The following is a 12,473-nucleotide window of genomic DNA, read 5'->3' as shown; positions in this document are numbered from 1 at the left end:
CTTGTTAATTTTCTGTTTAGTTGATATATCCATATGTGTGAGTGGAGTATTAAAGTCTCCCACTATTATTGTGTTATTGTTAATTTCCCCTTTCATACTTGTTAGTATTTGCCTTATATATTGTGGTGCTCCTATGTTAGGTACATATATATTTATAATTGTTACATCTTCTTCTTGGATTGATCCTTTGATCATTACGTAGTGTCCTTCTTTGTCCCTTTTCACAGCCTTTATTTTAAAGTCTATTTTATCTGAAATGAGTATTGCGACTCCTGCTTTCTTTTGGTCTCTGTTTGCATGAAATATATTTTTCCATCCCTTCACTTTCAGTCTGTATGTGTCCCTAGTTTTGAGGTGGGTCTCTTGTAGACAGCATATATAGGGGTCTTGTTTTTGTATCCATTCAGCCAGTCTTTGTCTTTTGGTTGGGGCATTCAACCCATTTACATTTAAGGTAATTATTGATAAGTATGGTCCCGTTGCCATTTACTTTGTTGTTTTGAGTTCGTGTTTAAACATCCTTTCTGTGTTTCCTGTTTAGAGAAGATCCTTTAGCATTTGTTGGAGAGCTGGTTTGGTGGTGCTGAATTCCCTCAGCTCTTGCTTGTCTGTAAAGCTTTTGAATTCTCCTTCATATCTGAATGAGACCCTTGCTGGGTACAGTAATCTGGGTTGTAGATTATTCTCTTTCATTACTTTAAGTATGTCCTGCCATTCCCTTCTAGCCTGAAGGGTTTCTATTGAAAGATCAGCTGTTATCCTTATGGGAATCCCCTTGTGTGTTATTTGTTGTTTTTCCCTTGTTACTTTTAATATTTGTTCTTTGTGTTTGATCTTTATTAATTTGATTAATATGTGTCTTGGGGTGTTTCGCCTTGGGTTTATCCTGTTTGGGACTCTCTGGGTTTCTTGGACTTCTGTGACTATTTCTTTCCTCAATTTAGGGAAATTTTCAACTATTATCTCATCGAGTATTTTTTCATGGCCTTTCCTTTTATCTTCTTCTTCTGGGACTCCTATGATTCGAGTGTTGGGGCGTTTCATATTGTCCCAGAGGTCCCGGAGGTTTTCTTCATTTCTTTTGATTCTTTTTTCTTTTTTCCTCTCTGCTTCGTTTATTTCCACTATCCTATCTTCTACCTCACTTATCCTATCTTCTGCCTCCGTTATTCTACTGTTGGTTCCCTCCAGAGTGTCTTTTATCTCGTTTATTTCATTACTCATTATATATTGACTCCTTTTTATTTCTTCTAGGTCCTTGATAAACATTTCTTGCATCTTCTCAATCCTTGTCTCCAGGCTATTTATCTGTAACTCCATTTTGTTTTCAAGATTTTGGATCATTTTTATTATCATTATTCTAAATTCTTTTTCAGATAGATTCCCTATCTCCTCCTCTTTTGTTTGGTTTGGTGGGCATTTCTCATTTTCCTTTACTTGCTGAGTATTTCTCTGCCTTTTCATCTTGTTTAGATTGCTGTGTTAGGCGTGGCCTTTCTGTATTCTGGTAGTTTGAAGTTCCTCTTTATTGTGGAGGTTCTTCACTGTGGGTGGGGTTGGACGGGTGGCTTGTCAAGGTTTCCTGGTTGGGGGAGCTTGTGTGGGTGTTCTGGTGGATAGAGCTGGATTTCTTCTCTCTAGAGTGCAATGGAGTGTCCAGTATTGAGTTTTGAGATGTCTATGGATTTGGTGTGCCTCTGGGCAGCCTGTATATTGATGCTCAGGGCTATGTTCCTGCGTTGCTGGAGAATTTGCGTGGTATGTCTTGCTCTGGAACTTATTGGCTCTTGGGTGGAGTTTGGTTTCAGTGTATATGTGGAGGCTATTGGATGATCTCTTATTAATTAATGTTTCCTCTGGCTTTCAGTCTTATTCTTGCAGTAGCCTCAAGACTTCTCCATCCATACAGCATTGGTAATAAAACTTTTAGGTTAATGGTGAAAAGATTCTCCACAGTGAGGGATACCCAGAAAGGATCACTGAGTTACATGGAGCGGTGAAGGGTGGGTGGGTGGGGGCATTGTTGAGGTGACCAGGAGGAGAAGAGGGGGACTCAAACGTGGAGAGAGCAGTATAGCCAGTAAGCACTTCCCTCTGTGCTCTCCACAGTCTGGAACCCTCAGAGAGGTTCACAGAGATACACAGAGAGGGGGGAGGAAGGTAATAGAGGTGAGGATGAGAATATCCTTGTTTTAGGAACTTTCGACCAGATATTCAGGGGAAAGTTAAGTCCTCTGTATCTTAAACCTAAATTCCTGCCACTTCCTGTATTTTCTACACCCTGAGCCAATTTATTGTAATTATGTAAAAGCAAAGATGGCCTAAATATAAAGAATCAACAGTGAATTTTAAATATGTGCAAAGAAAAATCTATTAACATCAGGTTGTTGAGGTTATATATTGTCTGGCACTTTGAGTTTGGTCTAAAATAGACAAATAGAAGACAGGAGAATTATTTGCATGTCAGTGGGAAAACAAAGTTTTTGGTTCTTTCGTAATGTGTAGAAGCATCATGACTTAGTGTAATGTGTCTTATAGGTTCTCTGGCTCAGTCTCTACTCAGGAAGCCTCTTTTTTGATATTCAATCAGTGAGAAAGAAGAGTGGATTGGGGTAAGTGAAGAGGGTAGGAGATGAAGGAGATTGCATTACATTTTGAAAGGTGAGGACTAGCTGTAAAAATCATTACCAGCACATTAAGGTACTAGATTCAGACATCAATATATCCTCATAGAAGTCAAAAAATACTTACATCACTAGCGATGTCTCTGGAAGCTTTGGCTGCCTGCACAGAAATTGCATCAACTGGGAGATCATAGCCTTTTTTCAAAGCTTCTTCCCATCCAAGTTTATAGAGTTTCTGAAAATTAAAGATAATATTTACCATTATTCAGTGTATATTAAAACTACAAAGTATTATTGAACATAAGTTTACCTAAAGAGTAGATATCAGATTCTAACATCATCTATCTTTATCTCTAAAGATATGGATAATAAAGAAAATAAGCTGTTTAACAGAGCAATGACTTAGCATCAAGTGATCTGGCTTCGACTTTTTTTTTTTTTTGGCCTCTGAGACTCGCTTCCCACTACCTTGGTATTAACAGTATAGCTGAGCATGGCTTTTTCCATTCAGACACAATGTGTTCATATCAGGTATATTAGGTAGATTTCCTCTACAGTTAAGTACAGTCTAGGCCTACTAATTTGAATATAGATATTAAAGTAATTGATTAAAATAAGGTCAGGTAACAAAATTTTAATTATCTAAATGATAAAAGTAATAGAAAACGAAATGCCTTTTGTAAGGTACAAAAAACAAGTTAATCTTTCTGACTCAAATTCATTGAATGGATGCATGTATGTTAAATTGGACAATAAGAAAAATAGCTGAAGGTCATCCAGTGCTTACTCTGTGGCAGGCACTGTGATGAGAGCCATGCTTGCAGTTCTTCATTTGGTCCTCACAGCAATTCAATGTAATAGGCACTTTAAAGGTACCAGTTTTAGGAATGAACAAACTAAGGCTTAAACCCAATATTACACAACTCATAAATGGGAATGTCAAAGCTCATACCAGATCTGTTTGGTGCATCTTTCTTTCAGTAACTTGAGATTTATTGATTTTCTACACTGTACCAAACACAATTAGTACTGAGATAAACAAAAGAGGCACAGTACCTACCTTCATGGAATATATAATCACAGCCGTTCACTTGCTTCTAACCACCATAAATTGCAACATCCCTCTATTAACCACTTTGAGTCATTCATTTCCATAGCTTCAGCATTTACATCAATTATATACCATGACATCATTTAATATGTTTAATTACGTATTTTACCTGACTGTATATTGTTTGATTTTGCTTGGCTTGTAAAATATCTGGTGTATCTGGCATCACGTGAATCTTCGTTTTATCTTTGTTCCAATCAACAGTGTATAAGTACTAGAAAGTTAAAAAAAATACATTTAAAATTGGAGTAATTTTTTAGGTCAAACAAGAAATTAAAAAAATAACATAACATTTGAATGCACTCAATTTGAATTAGGTTAAATTAATTTACTAAAGTAATATATAATTCAGGAAAGACACCAAAAATAAAATCAGACTTAAAAAATAATTTAAAAGAAAGAATTATTTCTAACTCAATTAGAAGGGCAAGGGAAATAAAAATAAGAGATAGGGAGCAGAAAAAAATGGTGTAGGGAAGTGCTCTGTTACTGTTTGCCACTGCATAGAAGTGATGAGTCCAAATTAAAATTTCCCAAACAAGAACCAGAGGCCGCTAGCCCCACCTGGCTGGGAGTTGCGGGGAAGGTTGGCTGTTCAGTTTACCTTGTTCATGGTATGGGCATTCTGCTTAGCAAGAACCATGTCCATGGAGTCATTCAGCTTTGTAAACTGAAAGTTGCTAGGATGCTGGCGATATTTCTGGTCACTGGCATATTCAGTTGCTCTCTTGGCCTTCTCCACTTCTAGGGAACCAGCTGGACTCCAGCCAAGCCCTTTGTACCATTCATTGTAGTCCTGCTTATATTCATTCTATAAAGAGAGGAAGCACATTCTACTTCATCAATTTAGACACAAAATGTGGCATGGGAGCCTGTAATCTCCCTTCTCATGCTAGGAACGCAACCATCACCCAGAAAGAAGATCACTTACATCACTCTGTATGTGATTCATATTCTTGGACAGCTGGATGTTCATGGCATCAGGGAGGAGAATATACTTGTGAATCAGGTGCTTGTAGTTGGTATTGGTGATATTGGCTTGGGCATCCTTGGCGGCCGTGACACTGAGCATGTCGGCAGGGGTGTGGTAGTTGGTCTTGGTCTTCTCATAGTTTTTCTTGTACTCCCGGTCAGATTGCATTTTGGCCACTTGCATGGAATGAACTAATTTGGGATCATCCTCAAGATTGCGGAAACCAACCATCTTCCCCCTCTCCTTTTCATAATTGTGTTTGTAATTATACTGTGAAGAAAATTTGAATATTTATTCAGAGCAATTCCCTTGACCAGATATCATTCTAGTGTCAATATTCTGTATTTCATAAAAAATGATATGAATTCTGCAGTTCAGAGAACACGTTTTTCACATTTAGTTATGTAACTTGATACAACTATACATTGTGAGGTAGACAGCAAAGTTATTCTTACTGCCCCCATTTTATAGAGGAGTAAACTGAGACCCAGAGGGATGAGTGACTTGCTAAGGTCACTAAGGATTAGAACCTCGATCTTGTGATGATACACCACACTGATTTCTGCTCTTATGCTGTTGTTAAAAGGGACCTGTAGTAGGTAATAAGAGTACAGCAAACAAGAAAAAAATAGCAGACTGTTCCAAGCAGTTTAATGTTGTCCCAAGAAATCATACAGCTGGACTTACACTGATGAGAATAGGCTCAGTTATGAGACATACAGTATACTTTTAGGGTACCTTTATATTTGTGGAGTTCTTTTTCAGATTCTCCATACTGGTGTAATGGGGAAGAAGTTTTGCTATTTATCACCAACTTCCCTCTATAGTGGGGAGATCCTGATACATGGAAATCTTCATATTTGGCCCGTCTCTCGTGGGTTCAGGTGTGCAAGTTAGGGGTTACGATCTGGGAGAGCCAAATGACTCCAGCACAATAGAGGGAGAAGAATATGGAGTTCTGGGGACCATGCAGGAGTGGGGTAGAGATGGAGAGGAAGAAAAGATGAAGAGCAGAGAAGGTGGAGGAAAGAGAAAGTATGCCTGGGGGATGGCTAAGGAAAGGGTGCTCTGAATGTACTCCTCCCACTTCGCCCAAATCATTAATGTTCACTGTGAGTGGATTTCTTATTGAAACAAACAAATGAAAGAAATGAGTCTCATTGAGATGATGTGTTATGGCAATGGTAGGTAGGCACACCAGCTCTCTGGGATGGGGGAGGGGGGGGAAGTCCTAATTTATAATGTTTGCCAATTTCTCTGGTGTAAACACTTCCATCACAGCTTTTATCAAGCTGTCAATAGTTTAACAATGGGTTTGCAAAATTCCTAATTATTTAATAATCAGCTATCATGAGAACAAAAGATCGGCACCCCCAGCACAGCCCTTTCTGAGACATCCTGTTAGGAAGACAGTCTAAGAGGCAGTAGGCAAGAACAACACGAGTCTTCATTAAGAAGACTTAGTGAATGGCTTTGGGATTTCTACAGGCCACGGTCTCGGTGAGGGAGACCAAAGTAAATTCACCCAGATCTCATGAGTCAGGGAGCTGACATCTAGGTGGTCATAATGTGACTGGCATTCTATTTTTCTGAAATATCCAAGAAAACACGAGAGCAAGGTTAAGACACCTTCATAGAGCATAATGGGGCTACTGTTAGCAGGCATGCTTTTTTTTTCCTCATGTTTTACTCATTCAGTGTTTCCAGAACTCAGCCCTTATTATTTTGGTAGAAGAGAAACCCCCTGTCAGGTGACCGCTTTCCTTTAGACTTACATCACTTGCAATCTCTCTCGAGGCCTTGGCAGCTTTGATAGGAATTGCATCAGTTCTGAGATCATAGCCTTTCTTTTTAGCCTCTTCCAAAGAAAGTTTGTAGAGTTTCTGGAAAGAGAAGCAAAGGAAACAATTTTCTTCTGAATAGGAAAATCTGAATTTATTTTCAAAGACTAAACTGGCACTGAAGTAAGAAATGTGAAAGTCCAGTATATTCTTATTGATGCACTTTGTTAATAAGAGTCAAGAGAAGAAAACAAAATAGCCATGTTCTTACATCAAAATACTTTCACTGTTTTGCAATGGACATTTTTATGTATATAATTGTATGGATTCTACAATCCAAAAAGAAGTCAACTATCCCAAATCCCTATGTAACTCAAACAAACAAAAGAAAAAAACACCTAGTAGGATCTGAGGGTTTCCTAGCAACTGGTTAGGATGAGAAAGGAAGTGAAATAAAACCCCTATGCAGTTTCTAACAGTACGTGTTGCACATTCCTTATGGGACGTGACCTAAATTCTTCAAAATGTTCTTCCCTCTATAATTAACTTTTCCCAATACTCCCTCTTTAGAAATATTTCAAAAGCTTGGTAGAAGGACTCTTTAAGAAAGTCCTGGGATTCACTCTTTATCTCTTATCCTGGGCTCTAAGCCATTTCCTTTAATTCTCCTAGTTTGATAAAAAGTACCTACCCCTAGAACAAAATCCAACTCCCTTCGAATTCCTAACTGCTGGGCCCAAGTCCCATCAATAGGCCTATTCCTATTCTTATCAAAGCAAGATGAGAAAGAGAAAGATGCTCATTTGTGGATTCCCACTCATTTTCAAAACATTCACTCTCAAAATTGAAACATTAATCTGTTACTTTGTTTTTACTAGTTCAAATGGGTAGGAAAGAAAGATGACAACAGGGGGGATAGTACTTACATCACTCAGATTAATTGCATTTGCCTTTGCCAGAATAATCTGGGGGATATCAGGCATGATGTGGACTTTGGTCTTGTCGGCCTCCCATGCTTGTTTGTAGAGGTGCTGGAAAGTTAAAAAGAAAGAAAGAAAAAAAAATCAATGGAAGTTAATATTTAACATTTTTAAAGTCATTTAGTACATACATATTGAAAGTGAAAGTGACAGTCGCTCAGTTATTTCCGACTCTTTGTGACCCCATAGACTATATGGTTCATGGAATTCTCCAGGCCAGAATACTGGAGTGCGTAGCCTATCCCTTCTCCAGAGGGTCTTCCCAACCCAGGAATCAAACCCGGGTCTTCTGCATTGCAGGCAGATTCTTTACCAACTGAGCTATCAGGGAAGCCCCATATGTACATATTATTTTACACAAATATCAATATTTTATGTATTTTTGTTAGCTCACTCTTATTTTTTAAAAGTTTAAAGGAAAAATGTGCTCAAACAAGATAGTGGAGAGGATGGAAAATGGAAAATAAAATGTCCTGTCTTCTTATTTTACAACCTGGCTATAGCATTTCCATCTTAGAATTTTCTAGGCATATTAAAGTCCACATACAGTCCTTTTGAAATATAAATGAAGTCATATATATTATTCTACCTCTTGCTTTTTTGCTTAATATTATAGGATAGACATCTTTTAGCCTTCTTAAAATAATTAACTTCATTCATTTAAAGACCTGCGTGGTATTCAATGAAAAGGTGTCACCTAATTGATTTAACCAGTTCTCCATTGATAGACATTTAAATTTGTTTTCATTTTCTTTTACAGTAAGCAATGATACCATAATCTTTGCAGTGATCTGGAGATGCACCACCCAGATACCCATTCAAGGAAGGACTTGGTGCACAACTATTTGCAGACAGCCTCCAAATTGTCACCTGCTTCAGGGTTTTGCTGCCTCACTCAAGAGCATTCTCCTTGGTGGCCACATTCAGGGATCTTCAGAGTCGAGGTACAAAGTCCTGGCCATTTTACCCAGTGCAGGACACTCCTGACAGGCTGTGTCCACTCAAGAGCCCTCTGTGGCACTGACCTAGGCTTTGTAAGGCCAGCACCCCAGTTGGACCCCTCTTGCCAGGTCTACCTCCCACAGGTATTGATCCTTGAAAAATGCCCTGTACTCCAAATTACACCTCAGCATCTCCTTTTGGAGACCCTAACCTGCAAAAAATACTAACACATATATGTATATATGTATATCTTTGCGCTTACGTGAGGCCTTCTGAAGGGTATTGGGTGGATGAATTTTAATTTTAATTAACACTAGCAAAAACTAGTTTACATTAACTTTCTTTCCAATACTGTATATCACATAAGTTTTTAATTTTTGGAAATCTTGTAGGTGAAAAATGCTATCTCTTTGTTTTAGTCAGGTTTGATTTAAAAAATAAAAACAAATCTTCTAGAGTCTTCTTCTAGATCAGGGGTCAATAAATGTCAAGAGTCAGATAGTAAATAATGTTAGGTTTTGCGAGTCACAGAATCTCTATTAACTACTCAATTCTGCTATTGCAGTGCAAAAGTGGCCACAGACAATATGCAAATAAAGAGCTGTGGCTGTGTCACAATGAAAATTTACTTACGAAAGCAGTAATTTTCTGGTCTCTGTTCTAGACCAGCACAACCAATCAAAACTATGCAGTGATGAAAATGTTCTGTGTCAACCAACACGACAGCTCCTAGCCACACAGGGCTATCAATCATTTGAAATGTAACCAATGTAAATTAAGAATGGAATTATTATTATTTAATTTTAATTGACTTAGATTTGTCATCACATGTGGCTAGTGACTATAGTATTAGACAGTGTAATTCTAGTGGAAAGAGCAATACTTATTCCTCAGAGTCCTGGCTCTAGTCTACACCAGGTGATTCACCTGCTGTGTGTCTCTAAGGGAGGTGTCTTGCCTCTCTGGGCCACATGATCACCAAGATACCTCTTAGTGCTAGCATTTGCTATTTCTATGATTCTCATCTTGGGATCAGTAGTCTAAAATGGTAATCATTAACATTGGAAAAATGAAAAAGTGTTTAAAAAGTAAATGTATGTTTGTGATAGTTTAAATTCTATATCTTAAAAGGGACACTGAGATTTGTGACTTGTGTTGACAAGTCCCTTTCAAAGAGTCTGATCTTCTTGACAAACTTCTCTCTCAGAAGATTCCAGAGGATTTACTCGGAGACTTAGCATAATACAGCTCTTTCTACATCACTTTCTGCAACTGTATCATGTTAGGTCCAAATTATTTTCCCCCTTTTTGGTTAATCAGCGACATTTCTAATTGTGATCTGCACAATATAACCAATGCTGCTGTAATTATTCTGTTATCTGCAAATTGAAAACAGGTGTCCAAGGAAAAATGGTAAAAACAAAACAAAACAGGTGTCCAAGGGTGATGTGCTTGTTTGCTTGTTGGTCATGAAATCAACTAATAATAATGTCAAACTACAGTGAGCCTTTCCTAAAGACTGGAATCATTACTGATCCAAGGAACTAGTGGTAGAGAGCAATTGCTCTCAGGATTGGCCAGAGAAGTCTCTGGCTCAGAAATGCTGCTACAGCCACGTAATCTAGGAGTTTTATTCCAGCAAAGAGCAAGGAAGCAGAGGTGGGCTGCAACACATAGCTGTTATAAGCCCTATAATCTACTGATTCAGCATTATGAACTTCTACTCAACTTCACCTTAGACAAGTGGGACTCATTTTCAAGATTTGCATTAAAAAAGTCTATACTTACATCTACTGGGTAGGGTGGTTCATTAAACATTTGGAGAAGGCACTTTATTAGGACTAATTTCTATCTTTTTCTTTAACTGTAAGACTTTTTTAGAGGAAACATTAACTATGATGCTATAAAACTTATCAAAACCTGTAGATTAAATTTAAGATATTCCCGGCTTATTTCTGATTCCTGTTAAACACTACATTGTTGAAAGACTTACTTCATTCATAATTTTTGCATTATTCTTGGCCAAAACCATGTTCATTGAGTCCATCAAGGTGGAATACTTCAAAGTGTCTGGATGCTGGCGGTACTTCTTTTCACTGATAATCTCCATGGCTTTCTTGTTTTTCTCAGCCTCCAGGGAGCCCAGAGGGAGCCATCCAATGCCTTTCATGAAGTCAGCATAGTCAGCTTTGTACTGATTCTGCAAAAGAGGAAAAGTTTGAGGGTGAGAAGAAATCACAGTTTCCTAGAATCATGAGCAGGTATTTAATATTTCATAAGTTCCCCTTCAGTTTTCAACCAATAGTATATTCAACTTCAACTACTTATATCCCTAAATTTCTTTTTCACATTTCTTTGCATGAGAAATTTAAAACAAGCAGTAGTATCTTTGTGATTTGTTTCTCTCAATACTTTCATAAAGAAAAAAATGCTAAGAAATACCAAATAGATCAATCTACCTTGTGACTACTGTCTCAAGAAAGGTGACCATGCTGGATTAACTCTCTTACAAAAACCTCCAAGTTCCCTTGGCTAATAGATGACTCAGGGGACCCCATTTCTATCTTTAGCTATAAGCCTTTGAGCAGCCACCACAGTTACAACTCCTTCAGGTATGCCAGAAAACCTCACCAGTACTTTGTGCAAATTTCATTGCTTCCCTCCTGAGTTCTGACATTTTCCTCTATAACTGTACCATAGTTGCTTTCACTCAGATACCTATGTACCCCTCCAACTATAGCTCAACTCCTACATTTCTAAAGAGAAATATAGGCTTGGTTTGGCCTGCCTTTGGTTCATAATTTAAATTCACTTCTTCCAGCCACTAAAGGGCCTCTATAGCCGAATTCTTGGTTTTCCACCCTTTGTACCTTCTTCACATTTATCCTAATAGCTGTTTCAGCCATCATCTCCTACTTCATCAGTAAGTAAGATAGGCAATTACAAAGTCAGAAATGAAAGCTGTTTGGGAATGAGGAGCAGCAGCTCTCAAGTTCCCCACTCCAGTACTCTTGCCTGGAAAATCCCATGGATGTAGGAGCCTGGTAGGCTGCAGTCCATGGGGTCGCTAAGAGTCGGACGCAACTGAGCGACTTCACTTTCACTTTTCACTTTCATACATTGGAGAAGGAAATGGCAACCCACTCCAGTGTTCTTGCCTGGAGAATCCCAGGGAGGGGGGAGCCTGGTGGGCTGCCGTCTATGGGGTCGCACAGAGTCGGACACAACTGAAGCGATTTAGCAGCAGCAGCAGCAGCAGCTCTCAAGTTATCTGACTTTTTGCTTCACCTCTTATTCCTTAATCAGGAACCATAAAAGATATGGAAGCCACAAAAACTGCCAACTTTCTCAGCTAGATGTATTTCCTTCAACAAATTCTTTCTGAAATCAAATTTCATTTGCTATTCCTGAATCTAACATCCAGCAATGCTCACAACAATAATAGGTCAGATTCATTCCTTTGTGTTTAAAAAAATTCAGTCCAAGGTAAAACATGCAACATCTTATTGGGAAATTATATATGAATTTCTTTTTGGATTTTCAAAATGTCGTTACTTAGAGTCTTTGATGATTTGCTTATTATCTCAAAGTAAATGCTCTGCAAATGTGGCTATCACGTACATCACTTTGAATCTGCATCATGTTTTTGGCCAATTCCAAGCTCATGGCGTCAGGAAGCATGTTGTAGGTATGGATCACGTTCCTGTAGTTGGCATTGGTGGCCACCTCCTGAGACTTCTTGGCGGCCACCACACTGAGCATGTCCACCGGGGTGTGGAAGTATGTCTTGGATTTCTCATACGCCTTCTTGTACTCCCGGTCCGACTGCATCTTGGCCACCTGCATGAAGTGCACCAACTTGGGGTCGTCCTCAAGGCTCCGGAAGCCAATTTGTTTCCCTTTGGCTTGTTCATAGGCTTGCTTATACTTGTACTGTGGATGGAAAAGGAACATGAACATGAGATAGTGAAGGAAAGAGAACAAAATATAATTCACTAGATGCCATTAGCTTAGTCATGGGTTTAGGGCTACTCTAAATTTAGAAAAGGAAGATTTGCTGGG

General features: G+C 38.5%; 1 protein-coding gene across 50 annotated transcripts in view; it reads right to left on the bottom strand.

The window, feature by feature from the left end:
• NEB (nebulin) overlaps window positions 1–12,473 on the bottom strand; it is a 245,000-nt gene that overhangs the window by 141,613 nt on the left and 90,914 nt on the right. For all 50 annotated transcript variants that reach the window (XM_081578089.1, XM_081578080.1, XM_081578102.1 and 47 more), the window contains exons 59-66: window positions 12,033–12,344; window positions 10,405–10,611; window positions 7,416–7,520; window positions 6,484–6,591; window positions 4,667–4,978; window positions 4,340–4,546; window positions 3,845–3,949; window positions 2,752–2,859 (exon numbers count right to left, since the gene is read on the bottom strand). In XM_081578089.1, coding sequence (XP_081434215.1) covers window positions 2,752–2,859; window positions 3,845–3,949; window positions 4,340–4,546; window positions 4,667–4,978; window positions 6,484–6,591; window positions 7,416–7,520; window positions 10,405–10,611; window positions 12,033–12,344 — 1,464 coding nt within the window. The remainder of the gene's footprint in view (window positions 1–2,751; window positions 2,860–3,844; window positions 3,950–4,339; window positions 4,547–4,666; window positions 4,979–6,483; window positions 6,592–7,415; window positions 7,521–10,404; window positions 10,612–12,032; window positions 12,345–12,473) is intronic.

The sequence above is a fragment of the Giraffa tippelskirchi genome, chromosome 3 (assembly GCF_054371585.1).
Source record: "Giraffa tippelskirchi isolate mGirTip1 chromosome 3, T2T-mGirTip1v1.2.pri, whole genome shotgun sequence".
Taxonomy (NCBI): Eukaryota; Metazoa; Chordata; class Mammalia; order Artiodactyla; family Giraffidae; genus Giraffa; species Giraffa tippelskirchi.
This window is presented reverse-complemented; position numbering and strand designations above follow the sequence as displayed.